Raw genomic sequence first — 21,213 nt, forward strand, 5'->3', positions numbered from 1 at the left:
ATGCCGGGAATCGAACCATGGTCAGCAACATGCAAGGCAAATGCCCTACATGCTGTATTATCATTTTAGCATCAATAATTGTCTTAAGCTAAGTTTTTGAATACATTGTTAGACAACAGAAAATGAATGCATACAAAATTTATCAATCAATTGCAGGAATTCCACCTTGGATCAAATGTATCATTCCATAAACAGACTGTATGTAAGACAAGAAAGGTTCCAAATTTAGTTACCTGTACAATTGGTGGAGTTGTCTGTGAATAGGGCGATGTCACACCATAGACAGTTGGACAAGTCTGTCCTTGGTAATATATAGTTGCTTGAGATTGTGCAGGAGAATACTGCTGCTGTACACTAACAGACTGTTGGTTTGAATCCCAAACTCCATAATTTTGTCCCTGAACTGGGCCTGGAGCTGGCACTGGCAAGACAGCAACACTGGAGTCTTGGTGTACCACACCATCACTCTGAGTCACATACTGTGAACTAGAAACTTCCACAGGGGCTGCTACATGTGAAACCACTGGCACTGGTGGAGGAGCAGCAAGGGCTTCTGTAGAATGTCCTACCAAGGGCTGAGCATGATCATAAGGAGCAGGAGAACATACAGGGTCCATGCTGGGTGTGGGCAAGAGCACCTTTCCAGCATTGGGGTTGCTGGGATCCACATAGGCTTGCATGGGATAACCAGGTGGGTAACCAGCAAAGGGATGGTGAGGGGCATTATAGCCAAGAGAATCATAAGGCAGTGGAGACGTCATTCCCATGTTCTGCATTTGCTGCTGTTGTTTCTGAGCCTCTCGCTGAGCCACCTCTTGCTCAAACAACTTCCGACGTTCCTCTGTAGAAAGCTTATTACGGTCTTTAATCCGTACTTTCTTTTTAGAAGTTGGAGTATCATACCTAGAAAGAAGCAAAAAGAAACACAAAAAGTTTATCCTAGAGGGTACAGTGCTGCTCAGCTGGTAGCAGAGTGCATCATCAGCCTGATGGTGCCTTCAGGCTTCCTAATATCCCAAAATTGCCACTGTAACTCTGGCTAGACCCCAGCAACTTGGGACCAAGTTTCCTGAGAAATTAAATGGCCAAAAGTTAGGTAGGTAGAAGTCATGCCTTCAAACCACTTCCGACTCAGCTATACAGGCTCATTTATTGGCCTTGCTTCAGAGATCCATAAATAAATCTTGAAAGAAATCAAAAACAGGCCATTTAAGTGCATTAATGGCCATGATTCAGAGACTCACAAATGACTCGGAAGAAAGCAGCACGTCGCAGAGATGTCTCCCCACCCCGCACTAGGCTGATTTCACAGGGGTACCTCAAACGGGGGCACTTGTGTCACTCCATCTGCCTCAAATGAACCCTGGAAGTCGCAACCTCCAGAACTCAATCACTGCCATGCTCATGGCAGACCTTCACAGGCTTGTCCCGAGCCCCCCACACACGAGAATGAATCTGCTGAAAAACCCAGGTATTCAGGACCAATGACTGAAAACTCCAGGCTTCCAGGTGTCAGGGATGGGTGACTTCCCCTCATCTCCCCACCCTTCCGATTTGCTGGCAGTCATGCCCAGGAACTGCTTCTTGGTGCCATTTAAGCGCATTAATGACCATGCTTCAGAGACCCACAAATGAATCTTGGAAGAGAACAGCATGTCACAGATATGTCGCTGGACCACAAATACTTGAAAATTTTAGAATTCCAGTGGTGGTGTGATACCTCATACTATTCATGACAAGCAATAAGTTATTTAGCATCTCACTAAGGGGCACGCTGGGGTGGTGGTGGGAAGATCCAAAGTAATGGTGGTGGGGCGGTGAAATGGTGGTGGGATTGGTGTTGAAATAAATGAATATAAACAACTATTGTGAAGAACTTTACGAAAAATTTAAAAATTTTAAAAAAGTAATGTGGACTTCGTGCCTGCTTCAATCAGTTTACTCAGTGGCTAATAACACAGCAGTACATCTACTTAAAACAAAAGAAAGTTTTATCCCAAAATCACAATTGAAAATGCTATTATTAATTACAAAACCACAAACCACAACAACTCCAATCTGGCAACAGTTAAATATCATAATCAAAATAACTGCTGACCCGGGTTCGATTCCCAGCATCCCATATGGTCCCCTGAGCACCACCAGGAGTAACCCCTGAGTGCAGAGCCAGGAGTAACCCCTGTGCATCGCCGGGTGTGACCCAAAAAGAAAAAAAAAAAAAAACAACCCAAAAACAAAACAAAAAAAAAACCTTCAAAAACACGGAATATTTATTCTACGCAATTTCATCTTTATACTGAAGGGCAGTTACTATAACTACAAAACCTGAAATAAAAAAAAAACTGAAAATATATTAACGAAAGATACAGAATTTGATGGACATTATAAACGTATGGATAAAAACCAAATCAGGGGCCAGAGAGCTAGTACAGCAGGTAAGGCGCATGCCATGCACACCGTGGACTTGGGTTTGATCCGTGGCACCCCATATGGTGCCTAGAGTCCCCCAGAAGTTATTCCTGAGTGCAGAATCAGGAATAAACCTGAGCACTACTGGGTATGGCTCACAAACAAAACAAAAGATAGCAAAGTGAACATGAACATGCACATACACAAATATGGTGAGCTATCATCACACGTGAGCTGGAGCAACAGCACAGCAGTAGGGCATTTGCCTTGCACGCGGCTGGCCCGGGAGACCCAGGTTCAATTCCTCCGCCCCTCTTGGAGAGCCCGGCAAGCTACCAAGAGTATCTTGCTCGCACGGAAAGCCTGGCATGCTGGTGACGTATTCATATGCCAAATACAGTAACAACAAGTCTCAATGGAGATGTTCCTGGGCCCGTTCGAGCAAATCGATGAACAATGAGATGATAGTGCTATAGTGCTACATCATCACACAGTCTTCCCTATGAAATACCATGTACAATACTTGACTTAGAAGCCTAGCACACTGCGACAACTTTGAAGTATTTCTTGTAGGGCCACAAGAATCTGGGTGTTCTAATAGACACAACTGAACTGAAAAAACTATTTGGTGAAGGCCCACAAACGTATCTCGGAAAAACCTCTTAGCTCAGGGCTTACTCCTGGCTCTAAGCTAGATCACTTCTGGAGGTGCTTGGGAATCTTATGCTGGATTAGGGATACACCAAGTACACAAGGTAGGTCACATGGAAGGCAATTGCCCTGCCTATTGTATAACTCTCTGGCACTCTTTTTTTCTTTTTGGGTCATACCCGGCGATGCACAGGGGTTACTCCTGGCTCGTGCACTCAGGAATTACTACTGGCGGTGCTTGGGGGACCAGATGGGATGTTCGGAATCAAACCCGAGTAGGCCACGTGCAAGGCAAACGCCCTACCGGTGGAGCTATCGCTCCAGTCCTTCTCTGGCACTCTTGGCAAAAATATTACATGGCAACTAATTTCAAGATGTTTTGCTGGGGGAAACAAAACAAAACAAAACAAAAAACAACAACCAGTTACTTCAGTTTCACGGACAATATTTTTTAATTTATTATAATTATAATTATAATTATTATTTGACTTTTTTGGCCACACCTGGCGCTACTCAGGATTTACTCCTCACTCTGCACTCGGAAATTACTCCTGGCAGTGCTCACGAGATCGTATGGGATATAGGGGATTGAAACCAGGTCAGCCGTGTGCAAGAAAAACATCTAACCACTATCACTAGTGCCCCGAATATTATTTATACAAATAAGAAATACATAGTCTGACGGGGCTGGAGAGATAGTACAGACAGTAGGGAGTGTACCGAGCATAACGCCAACCTGGGTTTGATCCCCAGCACCCCATATAGTTCCCCCAAACCTGTCAGGAGTGATCCCACTATTAGAAGTAAGTCCTAAGCACAGCCAGGCATGGCACAAGAAACAAAACAAACTGAAAAACGATAGACTTTTCGAACATCAGGCCTAATTGAAAAAAGAGCTCACTTAAGCATTTAGAAATGAAATGGAAGAAAAATGATATAAAATTGAGTAGGCAATATCAAGCTCATACCCAACAGAAAATCATGCACATGAACACCATAATAAATAATAACCAGACACAGCATTTGGTAACAAAAGATTATGTAGCAATAAACATAAATAAATGAACTTATACTATTATGAATCTTAGCAACAGAAACAGAAAACCACAAAAGTCTAGGGCTTTTGTGGCTTTTCATTATAACTATTAAAGCAACCTAAGTCTACAAGTCTTTGTTGATATTATTACTGTCAAAAAGGAAATGAGACTTTGCATTTACCAGTGAATTTTTACATTCCTTCATCAAGAAAAGACAATTATTTCAAAGCCCTTGGCGCCCAAACTCAGAAATGTATGGCTTGGACACTTCCTGACTTGCCCAGAAGAGAATAATTCACATAGATCACTTACCTATCATCCGGTCTTTTTGATCCCCGCTCATAAGCAGAAGAGGGTGGTGAAAGGGAACCCCTTCGTTTCCTTTTCTCTTTATTTTGAGTTTGCTTGTCAGAATCTCTCTCTCTGGACCTATTAGGAGTCTTTGGGGCAGCTGTTTGATCTCTGAAGCCAATGGCATCCCTTCCTCGTTCAATTACTAAGGAAAAAGGGTTTAACAAATTTTACTTAGAATTTCCTCCATCATGACACTATATTGATATAATGAAATGTTTAGCCAACAAATGATGTAGACTTCTCTCATCAAATTCAGTCTTAAATTTAGGTGAAACATATTTTGGGGGGTGGAAAGGTATGGTTTGGACCTCATACATCTCGGGGCTTCAGGGCTTCCTCCCTATATTGCTCTCAAAGACTACTAGTGGCTGGGCTCAGGAGAGCATATATGGTGTTGGGTATTGAACTCAGGTCAACCATGTGCAAGGCAAGCACCCCATGTACTGTACTATCTCTCCGGCCCCTGAAAACTATTTTGTAGGTTTGTGAGTGCTAAATTCTAAAGTCTCATCTGTGAATATTTTCCAATACCTTTTTCCACACAAGTTCTCAATTTAAGTCTTTATCTAAACCTGCCTACAGACATTATAGTTCTCCCTTCAAATTCCGATTAAAATATGGCTATTTTCTTTTCAATAAATCGTGGTAAATTAAGAAAAGTCATGCCAAATGTTCAAGTTCTATACCTATATGTTGGGAGTATGTGAGGATGAGGTTCTTTATATATTCAAACTCATTTTCTGATATTCTATTAAAGCCAAATGAACTTTATTTCCGGAAGTACTGATTTTTGAAAGTCCTAAGTGTTAACAACAATAAAAAGTTCTAAGCTTTTAACTGTTTGACACTGAGAGTTAACATAGAAAGAAGGCTTAAATAGTAAATTTTTCTTTAGCCTAAATCCAGAGACTGAGAAAGGAGTTTCCATATGGAAGAAATTGAATCTGGCACTCAAAATGCTTCTTCCTGAAGATTACAGTGGTTTATTATAAACCATCTACTATAAATCTAGGAGATACAAGATTATACAAGACTAAAAATGTATAAAACATCGAAGTAGAGGTTTGGGGATGAAGAAAACCCTCAGATATTTAAGCTTTGCTTACTCTACTAATGATTTTAACTCAATGAGCTAATAACTTGGGTTATCTTCTAATGATCAACTCTGTTAAGTGGTACCACTGTGCTGTTGACAAGTGGCTTTGTCAATAGCACTGTTCAAATTTTGGGGAGGAAGATACTAAACCTGGCAATACTCAGAGAGGTTACTTCTGGCCTGCACTCAGGAATCACTACTGGCAGGTTCAAAGGAGAGGACTATATGGGGTGCCAGGAATTCAACCTTGGTCAGGCATGCAAGAAAAGCACCATAGGCACTGTGCTATTTCTCTAGACCCAACAAATTCTCTATTTTTTTTTTGGGGGGGGGGGGGGGTTGGGCCACACCCAGCAATGCTCAGGGATTACTCCTGACCCTGCACCCAGGAATTACTCCTGGCACTGCTTGGGAGATCATAAGGGGTTCAGGGATTGAACTCAGACTGGCTGTGTGCAAGGTAAGCACCAAACCTCTTGTACTATCTCTCCAGCCCCTCAAATTCTCTTCTTATGGGAAAAATTCTTTGCTCCCCTATGTAGGGTATGTAGCTATCAAAACACAAGTCAGTAGAATTAAAATGTGAAAGATAATTTGAATTCTTTAATTTTAATTATATTTAATTAAAATAAGATAGGACCTGAGAGATAACGGGCTGAGTACACTCTTTGCATGCATGAGGTCTGGGTTTACTGCCCAGCACTTCATGATTCCTGGAACAAGCTGCCAGCAGAGCCAGGAATAGCATCGGACCACCATTTAATGTGTGCGCCCCCCCCCCCAAATTACCCACAAGATAACAATGATGCAAAGATAACTTTAGGAATCTTTAAGCAGTAACTGGTAAGATTTACAATTAGGAGCGGATTAGACACTATGGGGGTAAGGTACTAGTACTTAGCTTCCATGTAAGTACTGACCCTGTGTTTGAATTACCAGTACCACATGTGGTCCCTGAGTTCTGAGTCAAGAATAGCCCCTGAGCACTGTCAGGTGTGCACTTGCCCCCAATAAAAAATTATTTACGGGTGGAACAATAGCATAGCAAGTACGGCATTTGCCTTGCATGTGGCTGATCTGTGTTCGATCTCTGACATCTCATATGGTACCTCAACCACACCAGGATTAATTCTTGAGTGCAGAGCCAGGAGTAAACCCTGAGCATCACTGGGTACAGCCCAAAAAATGAGAAAAAAAATAATACTATAAAACTCTTCAGGCCCAAAATATTGGGGGAAAAAAAATCATTGTGCTAGCACATTCACTCTATTTGCAGTGGGTCAGTACTAGAGGGGCTAAAGAGACCAAAACATCCAAAAGAACAAGTCCTAGTGTGGATGCAGGGAGAAAGGGAACTGAATCACTGCTGGTGGGAATGCCGACTGGTCCAGCCTTTGACTGGTCCAGCCTTTTTGGAAAACAATATGGACATTCCTCAAAAACCTAGAAATTGAGCTCCCATTTGCCCCCACAATACCACCACTGGGAATATGGGAATATACCCTGGGGGACCAAAAACAAACAGCAGAAACACTATCTGTACTTCTATGTTCATTGCAACCCTATTAACAATAGCCAGAATCTGGAAATAACCTGAGTGCACGAGAACAGAGGAGTGGATGAAGAAAACGTGGCACAACTACACAAGGGTATACCACAGAGCTGTTAGAAAAAAATGAAGTCATGGGACTGAAGCGATAGCACAGCAGGTAGGGTGTTTGCCTTGCATGTAGTCAACCCGGGTTCGATTCCCAAGATCCCATATGATCCCCTCAGCACCACCAGGAATAATTCCTTAGTGCACAAGCCAGGAGTGACCCCTATGCATGGCCAGGTGTGACCCAAAAACAAAATACAAAACAAAACAAAAAAAGTAATAAAATTTGCATATATATATGGATGGGTATGCATTATGCTGAGTGAAATAAGTCAGGAGAAAGACAGATATAGAATGACTGCATTCACTTGTGGTATATATAAAAAAAAAATGGTATGAGACTAATACCAAAGGCCAAACAAAACAGGGCCCAGGAAAACAGGGGCCAGGAATACTAGTCAATGGTTGGAAACTAACACAAGTTTGTGGGGGGATGGATAGAGAAAGGACCAGTATGACAAAGGTGGGAGCATGGGAAGGGGAGGGGGGGGGGAGAGAGAGAGAGAGAGAGAGAGAGAGAGAGAAAGTGGCCTACTACAGAGGCAGGCTGGGGGGTGGTCAGAGTAAAACTGTACTGAGAAATGCACACTGGTGGAGGGATAGGTACTGGAACACTGTATGACTGAAACCTGATCAAAAACAGCTTTGTAATGGGCTATCTCATGGTGATTCAATTAAAAAAAAAGGGGGGGGGATTAAAAAACTATAATTTTTACCACTGCTTCAATCTCTTGTAATTCCTGAGTGCAGAGCCAGGAGTAACACCTGTGCATCACTGGGTGTGACCCCCCACCCAAAAAAAAAGAATGTTGAAGAGGCTGGAGCGATAGCACAGCGGGTAGGGCATCTGACTTGCACACGGCCAACCCAGGTTCGATTCTCAGCATCCCATATGGTTCCCTGAGCACCACCAGGAGTATAGTTTTTCCTGAGTGCAGAGCCAGGAGTAACCCCTGTGCATCTCTGGGTGTGACCCCAAAACAAAACAAAACAAAAGAATGTTGAAAATATAAGTGGCAAAGCCCAGAAATTACACTGACATAACCTTTAATAATAATTTTTAACCTGAGAAGTCATGACTTATTCCTCAAAAATTAGATGTTTTACACTTCCCCAGAAATATGAATTGTACAAAGAATTTTGTATAAAAATATTGAGATAGATAGAAATGGGCTGGAGCGATAGCACAGTGGGTAGGGTATTTGCCTTGCACGCAGCCAACATGGCCAACCCGAGTTCGATTCCTGCACCCCTCTTGGAGAGCCCAGCAAGCTACCGAAAGTATCTTGCCTGCATGGCAAAGCCTGGCAAGCTACCCGTGGATGTATTTAATATGCCAAACACAGTAACAACAAGTCTCACAATGGAGACATTACTGGGCCCGCTAGAGCAAATCGATAACAACGGGAGGGGAGAACTGTGACCGTGACTGTGAATACAAACACTGAGATAAAGATGCTTACAAAGATGCCAGAAGTACAGTTTTAGGAATGTCTGCTACAGGGGAGTAAAGAGATAGAAGAAAAATCTAAAGGCTCCAACTTTTAGAAAAAGCAACACAGGTAGTACAAGGGGCATTTTTTTTAAAACAAGGGGTATTTTTGGCAAAATTCACTAAAAACAAATATGGTTTCCAAACTCTTACACAAAATATTTAACCAATTACATACCTGGTTTAAAACACAAAATAGCTTAAAAAATTATCAGTTATCTCTATTTTCAAAATAATATTTGTAAAGTTACATATACAGAATGTCTTTGAATACTTACTTGTGTTCTCCTTTTCAGTTTGACTTTTCTTGGGAATTCGATAGACCTCCTACCAAAACAAAACAAAGAAAGGTTATTAATGTTAGAGGTGACTGCTTTGAAGCAAACCGATTTTCATATGGCAACGAATGTGAAGGAATATACTGGCATTCAAAGCAATTTATTTATTCATTTGTTATTTATTTGCTTTTTGAGTCACACCCAGCAATGCACAGGGGTGACTCCTGGCTCATGCACTCAGGAATTACTCCTGGTGGTGCTCGGTGGACTATAGGCGATTCTGGGAATCGAACCCAAGTCAGCTGCGTGCAAGGCAAACACCCTACCTGCTGTGCTATCACTCTAGCCCCTCAAAGCAATATATTGCCCAAAAGTTATTTCACTGTTAATAAGCATCCTTAAACTTAAAATCTGTCTCTTCACCCCTCTTTATCTCTCCATACAATTCCTGATGTCTTAATTCCTATATGCCTTCTGTATATATCCTGATATTATCAATTTTCTTTAATGAAAGTATTCATAAAAACAAAAACATTTGCACTTGCATCCGTAACTAAGGGAAGATCACTAATAACTCCACTATACAACACCATTTCAGAAAAATACATATAAAGACAATTAATTACTGATACCAAGTTTGCTATATTCACAGTACTGATGTTATTTTTTAAAAGGAAAGATAGGGACCAGAGAGATAGTACAGGAGTGAAGCTGCTTGCTTTTCATGCATCTGACCAGAGTTAGATTCAAGGCACCCCATCTGATCCTCAAGCGCCTTCAGAAGTGATCCCTGAACAAAGCTAGGAGTAAGCACTTGAGCAATGCCAGGTGTGCCCCAAACAATGTCGTGCCCCCCCCTCCCAAGAAACATAAACATTAGATCATTATTCTTTTAAAAATAGCAATGTCCTGCTAGGGCAAAACTATTTTTAAGAATAGGGAGCTGGGAATACTCCGGGCCTTCCCAGAGTCTTGTGAAGGGTGACCCCTCCCAACTTCCATACTTTTGGAAGTCCCAGTAGCCAAACCCAAGTCCCACTGCTGTTGCCATGTAAGCTCATCTACTGGCCCTGTTCCAGAGACTCATAATTAAATCAAATAGCTGCAAAAATTTCAGATACCCCGTCCTGTCTGAGACCTACAGGTGATCTTGGGAGGGGATGAGACAAGTTCCCACCCAACCAAAGCTGCACTCACATCCAAACAGCTGCCACCATACCTCTGGTCAGACTGCCCAGTTAAATATTCCAAATTTTCGGCATTCACAGTCACTGGACATCTCCAAACTCTATACTAACATCCTATTAGGGGCACACCAGATTAGATGGGAATGTAATGTAGACGCCTACTAACTTCGATTAACAAAAAAAGCCTTAACTAAAATAGAAGTTTAACTTGCAACAGTTTAGTAAACTCTCAGACAAGGACTAATGTCCCCATGATGAGATAAAACAATTTTCACAAACTCTTTTCTACTTAAGTATTTTGTTTGTTTGTTTCTTTTGGGTCACACCTGGTGATGCTCAGGGGTTACTTATGGCTCTGCACTCAGGAATTACTGCTGGCTGTGCTGAGGGGAATATATGGGATGTTAGGGAATGAACCCAGGTCGGCTATGTGTAAAGCAAGTGCCCTACCTCTTGTACTATCACTCTGGCCCCTTAAGGTTTTTTTTCTTTTTCTAGTCATTTCATTAGCCATTTTGTGGTAGTAGCACTGTAGCACTGTCCTCCCGTTGTTCATCGATTTGCTCGAGTGGCACATTGTGTAATGTGTCACAACAAATTGTGAGACTTGTTGTCTGTTTTTGGCATGTCAAATACGTCACTGGTAGCTTGCCAGGTTTTGCTGTGCGGGCAAGATACTCTCGGTAGCTTGCCAGGCTCTCCAAGAGGGGCAGAGTAAGCAGTATAAAATAAATTATTGTGGGTCTGCTTTAGGGGCAGGCTTGAAGGGTGGTTGGGAAAATTGGAGACAATGGTGGGGGAAGGTGATAGTGGTGGTGGAATTGGTGCTGGAATCCTGAATGCCTATAACAAACCATCATGAACTATTTTGTAAACCATGGTGTTTAAGTAAAGTGGAGGGTAGGGGCCAGAATTGGGGAGCCAGCATGGCCCCAGAGGCACAAAGACCTAATTCAGAACTCAGCAGCAGCTTGCAGCAGAAATGTAACTGGTCTATGCGTTAAACTATGGCGCTGTACCCCCCTCCCCGGGAGGGAAAGGGTATCTGGCTCTTCCGCGCCCCCCCCCCCCCCCCGCCCGCACGGTGGCTGCCACCTCAGAGTTTATTGGACAGTCAGGTATGAGCCTGTCTATGGTTATGGTAACGGGGCAACTGTAGCCTCCTGGGATGGGGGGCAGAACCAGCAAGTCCTTCACGCCCTACCGAGGACACAAGTTGCCCCTCACGAGTGGCTCTCCAACACGACCATGGCCCCAGAGGCACACAAACCAATCTCGTAATTATCCAACTTTTGGCAGAAATCCCTCCAGACTTAATTAGTAAAATATCAGAAATCCAAAGTCGCGCGGCTGCTATTGCAGCGGTGCAACGTCATATGGTCTGCATAACCAGCAATAGAAAACAAATTCTTTAACAATGCCTTTTCAGCAGGTCTGATTGTTGGGAGGAAATTCCAAATAATAATGGTGCATCTTTTGTCGAATTAATGAATGTAATCAAAGTAGAGAGAGAGTTAAATAGAAATCATCTGCCTCACAGGCATCGAGAGGGGTGAGAAGAGGGGTATATTAGGGTTCTTGGTGGTGAAAAATGTGCACTGGTGAAGGGATGGGTGTTTGAGACTTAAACCGGAAAGCTTTGTAACTTTTCTCATGGTGATTCAATAAATAAATTTTAAAAAATGGGGAAAGACAGTACAACAGATAGGGCATTTGTCTTGCACAATGACAAACTGGACTCAATCTCCAGTACCCTATATGGTCCCCTGAGCCTGCTAGTAGTAGCTGTTGAATGCAGTGCCAGGAGTAAAGCTGAGTATTGCTGGATGTGGCCCAAAAACCAAAACAAAAAAACCAAACAGTGACCGTAAAAAACCTATTCTTAACCCTGGTTGAACTGGTACCACATATGGTCTCTTGAGCACCTCAAGGTATGGCTCAGACCTCAATCCTCTATAAAACACACACACACACACACACACACACACACACACACACACACACACACACCACAGTAAACTATGCATTTAAGCACTTCAAGGTATGGCTCAAATCAAAATCCTTTATAACACACACACACACACACACACACACACACACACACACACACAGAGCAAGCTATGCATTTAAGTTTCCTGGCAGTACTTGGGGGACCATGTGGGATGCTGGGGATTGATCCTGCCATACTATTGCTCTGGTTCCAAGTCTTTGCCTTTTTTTTTTTTTTTGGCTTTTTGGGTCACACCTGGTGATGCACAGGGGTTACTCCTGGCTTTGCATTCAGGAATTACTCCTGGAGGTGCTCAGGGGACCATATGGGATGCTGGGAATCGAATCCAGGTCGGCTGTGTGTAAAGCAAACACCCTACCCGCTGTACTATCACGTCAGCCCCAACTCTTTAAGTCTTAGGTGCCTGTTCTTGCAGTATGAGTCTAGACCTAGAACCCGCTGCTCTGCTTCCTAACAATTCCTTATTCTACCAAGTCTCTCTAGTAGCTCTTGGGCACCATGTTTACTTATATAGTCATCTCACGAAGTAAATAAATGGTAAATCCATAGTCTCAATGGTATTTCATATGAAACCCTCTCTTTTAAAGTAATGTTTGGTGGGGAGGGGGAACACACCTGATTGTACTCAGGGATTGATTATTCCTGGTTCTGCACTCAGGGATCATTCCTGGTGGGGCTTGGAAGCCAGGGATAGAACCAAGTTAGGTTGAATGAACACATGGAAAACATACCATTTTCTGAACTACTGCCCTGATTCCTAATCTTTAAATGCTGACCATGCCTACAATTCAGCAACATAATTTCTTAGGAATTATACAAGACAAAAAACTCTTTCCATATGATTGCTGGTTCCAGTGATATTTGTGGAAAATAAGAAATTTATTTCAACATTTCTTACCACATAACACAAAACCAAGCAAGGTTAAAATGTTAATAAGTTGTCATTAAAAAAAATGTGGGGCTGGAGCCATAGCACAGTGGGTAGGGCATTTGCCTTGCACACGGCTCACCCGGGTTCGATTCCCAGCATCCCATATGGTTTCCTCGAGCACTGCCAGGACTAATTCCTGAGTGCATGAACCAGGAGTAACCTCTGTGCATTGCAGGGTGTGACCCAAAAACAAACAAACAAAAAAAAGAGAGAGAGAGAGACAAACATGTACCACAATGATATAGGGCAATTTATATGAATGTAGATTTTAAAACTCCTTCAAGGAGACAGGGATGATAGTACTTCAATGCTGGGCATTTGTGTTGCATATAGCCGACCTGGGTCTGATTTGAGGCACTCCATATGGTACCCTGAGCTCACTATGAGTTATTCCTGAGTGCAGAGCCAGGAGAAAGCCCTCAGTACTGCCTGGGGCGCCACCCCCCCAGGTAAAAAACCTCCTTCAATATTACATAAACTAAATGATCTAATGAACATGGCATTATTAAGTGTGTGGCTATCTTATACAAACTAAGTAGCATACAAAGCATTTCAACATTCTTAATAGCAATGCCTGGGGGCCACTTCCCATGACACTCAGCTGATCAGTGCAGTTTCAAGAGGGCCATGCAGTGCCAGAGATTGAATTTAAGAGAATCTACATGAATAGCACATGCTCTATCCTTTGGCCTATCTCCTAAGCTGTCCAAAGAATTATCTGAGCTCCCAAACCACGCATGAGGTAAGTTCTATTGCCTTCATATAACAGTGGAAAAACTTTAAAAGATTAACAGTCGGCCAAGATTGTGATAGCAGATGATCTAATTTCAGAACACTATAAATTTCTAGGCAGTATTAGATGATATACATATACTTACCAGCATTATTTTAAGAAAGGAAAATCATTTGGGGGACTTAAAAAGTATCAAAGTGGCATCCTCCACCCTTCTAGCCTTTTCTACATAGGACTTCCATTAGAGCTCTGATTCCTGACTCTGGCTGAATAACTAGACTATTTCAGAGAACTTTTTATAGAAATGTAATTCCAAGATAAATTGAGTCTAAAACTCTGGGCATGTCTCTCAGGCAAGTGTATTTTTCAGAAGCTCCCCAGTAATCCTGATGCTGAGAGAAGATTGAGGACCACTGACTGACTGTATTATCTCACTCAAACTTCAAAGAGAAGAATTTGAGAGACCATTTTGAGGTTATGTCTGATCTCAGTTTGAGCCAGTTGAGCTCCAGAGCTCCCTCTCCTCTCAGGCTGCTTTGCCTATTGAGAGAACATACTACCTGCTCCACAGAGAGATGCTTCAAGTTGTCCAGATGTCTAGGTATATAGCTGGGAATAAGAAAACCAGCACTAAAAACAGGGAGATCAAAGCTGACAATCTAAGCTCTGTATGGATCCTTTGCTAACTACTCAGAGAGGTTACCAAACTTGGGGGTGGGGTAATGTTACTTATCAGCATTTGCCCACACTACAGAGACAATTTAAAAGGCTTGAAACTGACTGGTGTATTTGGCACTGTAATTTGTTTTCCAAAAAGATGACATATTGGGCAAAGGAGATGGATCAAAGGACTGGAATCCTTGTCACTACACCACATGGCCCATGAACACTGTGTGATGTGGCTCTGATCACTCCCAGCATGACTGGAAAGTCGAAAAACAAAAGGAAAAAAAAAGACACAAAGAAAAAGATGACATGCTGATTCCTGAAGAATGTTCAGAATAGACATTTCAAGGTATCTACTGGGAATTACAGATTTAAGACATTTCAAGGTATCTACTGAGAATTACACAGATTTAGTCTTTCTGGCATAAGGTTTTGGCATAAGTATTCATTACAAATGTGTATGCTAATTCATTATACAGATCTCAATTAAGGTACTGATTCAGCAGTGGTGGTTAATGAAATATTTTTCAGGGAAAACATCTGGGCAGTGCTTGGGGATCACTCCCCACAGGGGTGCAAGGGAATACACGGGACCTACTGTATGCAAACATACACTTCGCCTTCTGATTTATCTCTCTGGCCCTAAAATAAGCAAATTTTGTGATTTGTTTCTGGGACATGTGTGGTGGTACTCAGAACTTACTCCTGGCTCTGCACTCAAGGATCACTTCTTGGAGGGGCTCAGGGAACCATATAGGATACCGGAGATCAAGCCTGAGTCAGCTACATGCAAAGGTAAGCCCTATCCACTGTACTATCACATGGCCCCAAATGTGTACGTACACACACACACACACACACACACACGAGCGATTTGTTTTTTTGGGGGGCCACACCTGGCGATGCTCAGGGATTACTCCTAGATTTGCACTCAGGAATCATTCTGGGTGGTGTTCTGAGGAACTGTATGAGGTGCCGGGGATTGAACGGGTGAGCCACATGCAAGGCAAACACCCTACCTGCTTTATTATCTCTCTGCCCCCCTTGATATATTTTAACACACTTTCTATTTATATACTTAATATCTATAGTGATGTTTTCAACCACATCATTACATTTATCTTCACTTTCTTACTAAACTATGAAATTCCTAAAGGATGAGGTCTGATCCATTTAACTCATGTCATGTGCAAGGGTGTTTAGCACTGCTTCTACTATGCTCAGAGGTTATCACATGTTAGTTCTCAGGTGGTGACTATGTGGCACTGGGAATCAAATATGGACTGATTTCATGGAAACACATACTTAGGTTCTTTGAACTATTTCTCATATACGAATTTTTTTTTTTTTTTTACTTTTGGGAGCACATTTGGTGGTGCTTGGGGGACCATGTGGCATCAGGGATCGAATCTGGGCCTCCTGCATACAAAGCATGTCCTCAGCCCACTGTACTTTCTTCTTGACCCCCAAAGAATTCATTTTTAATTCCATTCAGAAACTGAGATCAGCTAATAAACAGAAATGGCATTTTGGTGTTCACAAGTAGGTAATTACAACTGATTAGAAACAAAGAGCTAAGTTATTATTAGTGTGTGTCTAACACTATGGGAAAACAAGTTCTACCTACTAATCTAGACTGAAAGCCTTAGAGAGATACCGACTTTGCCCTCTCATTTAGAGCTGTTGAGGCTAGGGAGATTGCTCAAAGGGCTGGAGCACATGCTTCACATATGGGGAGTCTGGGTTTAATCTCCCCTACCATATGGTCTCTGAACATAACAGGATGTACCCTGTGCTTCCCTCGCTCCCCAAAGACCAAAATCTAGTCAAACCTGTATATAAAACTGAGCCTGCAAATTCAGATTTAATTCCTCCTCTCCTTATCAACGCTGAAAAGGCCCTAACAATATAATTTATAAAAATTTTGTTATTGCTGATTTTGGAAGGGCTCTCCTTGGTGGTACTTAGGGCTACTCCTGGATATAAAAGACCACACAGTGTAGTCTGATAGCTCGATGCTAGGACCCAATGATGTGGTGCTACTCAGGCCTAAGCTAAAATTCTTAAATGCTAAAATACATTTTTTTTTTTGCTTTATCTCTAACACACCAAGAGAAGTGTGACATTGGCTGAAAGCTAAGTTACCTGTTGAATGAAACTGTTCAAGTAATTTTTTTGTTTCTGGGTTACACCCAGTGGTGCTCAGAGACCATATGTGATGTTGGAGACTGTACCTGGATTAGCTGCATACAAGGTTAGTGATCTTATCTTTCCAGCCCCATAACACTATTTTTATTGTTTTTAGTTGTTGTTGTTAAAACTGGTAATATTCAGGGCCTACTACTGTCTCAGCATCAGGAATCATCCTGAAAGTGCTCAGGTGACCATATAGGAAGATCCCTACCCATTACTATCTTTCTGGCCACTATAATACTACTTTTAAAAGACTTAACAATTCTTGGGTGAACAATGGAAAAACTTTGGAAAATTAATACAATCGGTGACCTATTCAGTATTTAGGATATTATGTACGTGTGCATATATGTATATGCATGCACATATATATAGATATATACACATACAGTATTTTATTCACTGGAGCACAAAAAGTGACAGTTGACTCAAGTTTCTACTTCCAAAGGTATCTCTAGCCCATAGTGTGCATAGACAAAAATATATTCATGCTGATATCACTGAAGACCTAAGGTCATGATTATTAAATGTTTCCCCAATTTCAGTTTTCCAGGAAAGTTAATTCCAAATCTAAAATTTTCCCTTAAAATACTGTAATAAAAATAGCACTGTAGCACAGTCCTCCCATAGTTCCTCGATTTGCTCTAGCGGACACCAGTAACGTCTCCATTGTAAGACTTGTAACTGCTTTTGGCATATCGAATACTACATGGAGAGCTTGCCAGGCTCTGCCATGATAATAAAAGTATAACTAAGGAATAGTGATTGTGGGGTTGGAGCAATATTATAGCAAGTAGGGCGTTAGCCTTGCTTGCAGCCAACCAGGATTTGATCCCCGGCATCCCACAGGTTCCCTGAGCACCACCAGGAGTAATTTCTAAGTGCAGATCCATGAGTAACCCCTGAGCATTGCTGGGTATGACCACCCCCAAAATAAATAAATAAATAAAAAGAAATAGTTATTTTCCTTAGAAAATCCAATGGTCGAGGGCTGGAACGATAGCACAGAGGGTATGGCGTTTGCCTTGCACATTCGCAGCATCCCTGAGCACCACCAGGAGTAACCCCTGTGCATCACCGAGTGTGAACCAAAAAGCAAAAAAAACCCAAACAAACAAACAAACAAACAAAACCTAATGGAGAAAGCCAATAGTTTTAGTTTGCAATCCGTTATGATTACTACCACTGCAAATACAGAAAAGGACAACAAACTGCAACTACAACTCTAAAGGTTTTTTGAAAGATGGAAAGGATATTTCATGTAATAAGAACGAGAACAGAGAAAGATGAATATATATGGACAATCTTAAGTGACTCATGCACTTAATAAAAGAAGCTGTTGGGAAAGATTAAACAAAGAAATAAATACTTGGTTCTTTGAGTAATAGTGGCTCTGTGATGTTACTAGAGATTTCTGTTGATAAATCTGTGGTTTTAAATTAAAAGATAATACTGTAGGCAATATGGAGATTCCTCAAAAAAACTATGAATAGTGCTACCATATGACCCAGGAGTCCTAATGCTTGGTATCTACCCCCCAAGACAAAAAAAATCATACATTAAAAAATCCATATGGGGCCAGAGACATAGTGCTTGCTTTGCAAGAGGATGACTCAGGTTCAATTCCTGGCATCCATAAGGTCCCAGTGATTATAGAACACAGAGTCAGGAGTAAACTTCGAGCACTGCTGAATGTAGGCCCCAAAACAACAACAACAAAAAACATATACACAACTATGTTTACTGCAACTCTTAGTACAACAGCCAGAACAATCCAGGTGTCCAACAAAAGAGCACATAACGAGGGTATGGTATACATACACAATGGAGCTACATACTATGCAGCCACAAGGAATGATGAAATTATACAATTTGGAGGGTCTCATGTTAAGTAAAGCAGATCAGAAGGACAAGGACAAGTACTGGACAAAGGACAAATTCTCACTAATCTGTGGTATGTAAAATAACACATCTAGGGAACAAAAGGTATTAAAGATGGGCAAAACATTCACTCTAGATTAACAAAAATGCCAAAGAAAGAGAGAAGCAAGAAGAGGAGGTCTGGAAATAACACAGGAAGCAAGGGTCAGGGAGGGGCCTGAGCCACTACAACCCAACACTACTGAAAGTATGGGACCCAAAGTACATTAAACTTAAAAATTGCATCAGTCAAAGAGTCAAGCTGAGGGTAGGAGGGAATTGGTGGAGGAGTCAGATCAGAGTGGTGGGATTAGAGATGAGAACATTGTATGCCTGAATCCTATTGTTAAACAACTTTGTACATCACAACATCTAAATTAAAAAAAAATTATTTTTTAAAGACTAAAACTATTGAGCCAGACAGATGTTAAAGGAATTAAGGCACTTACTGGGGGTGGAGCAAGAGAATAGCACATATGGCATTTGCCTTGCACGCGGCCGACGCAGGTTCTATTCCTCCGTCCCTCTCAGAGAGCCCAGCAAACACCGAGAGCATTCCGCCCGCATGGCAGAGCCTGGCAAGCTCCTGTGACGTATTCAATATGCCAAAAACAGTAACAACAAGTCTCACAATGGTTACTGGTGCTCACTCAAGCAAATCGATGAACAATGGGAGGACAATGCTACAGTGCTACTGGGGAGTGGGGTGGCTGGAGCAATAGTACAGTGGGGAGGGCGCTTGGGGGGTTTGATGGGAAACTGGGGACAATGGTGGAGGGAAAGTCACAATGGCACGTGGGACTGATGTTGGAACTTTTAATGCCTAGAAAACTGTATTATGAACAACTTTGTAAATCAGTGTTTAAAATAAGTAAAATATAAATAAGTAAAATGGCAAAGAGGGACCACCGATGTGATTCAGTGGAAGCACAAATAACTTGCATGTGTGAGACTACGGGTTTCAACCCCTTGGAAAGAAAAAGAGGAAGGAAGGAATTTTCAAAGAAAAAACAAAGTGACCTATTTAACAACGGGGCAAAAGAAAACTTAGATGACCAAGGAATCACCTTTCTTGGGAAAGATGAAAGTCATAGAAGTACAGAAGAGATTCAGAAGAGAATCAGTATCAAATTAACAGTTATATACCACCCCGCCCTGTTCCATACATAATTGGTTTTGTTCTGCTTACACTTTGCTGACAAATCCTACAAGCAATACCCCCATTAGCAACAACTTCAGTTAAAGCCTGGATCTTAGTTTCTAATGATCATTTTCCACACAAAGAACAAAAGTTTCTTGTAGAAATGGCAGATTTCAGGACAAAGTAGAAGAAAAGCCTAAAACAGCATGATGTATGAGGTTGGAAGAAAAAAAGAAGACATGTTAAAATTATAGAGAATATAATTTATTGGGTCTTCCACTGGCTACAAGTAATCATTTAAACATCAAACTTAAAAATGGAATGGGTAGATCCTAATCCAGTAAATAAAACAAAAGTCCCTGAATCTAATTAGATCAAGGAATACAAAACTAAATATGAGCCCAACAAAAGTTTTTGCTTAAACACAAACACACACAACAGCCTACCAAGGTGCCCAGAAGGTTCAATGACAAAGCACCTACTTGCAAGAATGATGCAAAGTTTGTTTCACAACATCAAAACATGTAGAAGCAAATACTGGTGGTACGTTGGGGAATCCTGACATCACAAAGTATGCAAGTTCCACAGTACAGCAACCAAATGCATGCAAATACTATGGCTAAAATATGTAAAGATGGCAGCCAAAAAAGAATGAAGTGGGGCAAGAAAAGCCTCTTCAACAAGTGGTGTTCGAAAAACTGGCCAGCTACATTAAAAAATAAACCTCTGACCTCTTTTTTTTTTTTTTTTTTTACATTTTGGGTCACACCTGGCGATACACAGGAGTTACTGCTGGCTTGTGCACTCAGGAATTATCCCTGGTGATGCTCAGGGGACCATATGGGATGCTGGGAATCGAACCCGGGTCGGCCGTGTGCAAGGCAAAGTCCTACCCACTGTGCTATTGCTCCAGCCCCCTGACCTCTTTCTAATGCCACGCACAAAAATCAAATAAAAACGGATTAAAGGCCTTGATATCAAACCTGAATCCATAAGGTACACAGAGGAAAACATAGGCAGATCTCTCCATGACATTGAAGCTAAAGTTATCTTTATTTATTTGCTTTTTGGGGTCATACCCAGAGATGCTCAGGGGTTACTCCTGGCTCTGCACTCAGAAATTACTCCTGGCAGTGGCTGGGGGGACCATATGGGATGCTGAGGATCGAACCTGGGTCGGCCTGTGTGCAAGGCAAACACCCTACCGGCTATACTATTTCTCCAACCCCTAAAGGCATCTGTAAGATGAAACACCACTGAACAAGCAAGCAGAGGCAAAGATAAACAAATGGAACTACATTAAACTAAGAAGTTTCTGCTTCTTTTTTTTATTGTTTCAATGGAAACAATAAACAGAATACAAAGACAGGTAACAGTATGGAGAAAATTACTTACCCAACACTCATCTGGTAAGGAGTTAATATCCAAGATACATAAGGCACTGGTAGAACTTAAAA

At 41.7% G+C, this 21,213-nt stretch overlaps 1 protein-coding gene across 2 annotated transcripts in view; it reads right to left on the bottom strand.

Annotated features, from left to right (window-relative positions):
• Positions 1 to 21,213, bottom strand: part of SETD2 (SET domain containing 2, histone lysine methyltransferase) — a 119,332-nt gene that overhangs the window by 23,273 nt on the left and 74,846 nt on the right. Inside the window, exons 13-15 of one of the 2 annotated variants that reach the window (XM_056128959.1) lie at positions 8,975 to 9,023; positions 4,410 to 4,593; positions 234 to 903 (exon numbers count right to left, since the gene is read on the bottom strand). In XM_056128959.1, coding sequence (XP_055984934.1) covers positions 234 to 903; positions 4,410 to 4,593; positions 8,975 to 9,023 — 903 coding nt within the window. Of the gene's footprint in view, positions 1 to 233; positions 904 to 4,409; positions 4,594 to 8,974; positions 9,024 to 21,213 lie in introns of those variants that run through there. The other variant, XR_008794485.1, reaches the window with a different exon arrangement.

This window comes from Sorex fumeus, unplaced genomic scaffold (genome assembly GCF_029834395.1).
Source record: "Sorex fumeus unplaced genomic scaffold, SorFum_2.1 ptg000072l, whole genome shotgun sequence".
Taxonomy (NCBI): Eukaryota; Metazoa; Chordata; class Mammalia; order Eulipotyphla; family Soricidae; genus Sorex; species Sorex fumeus.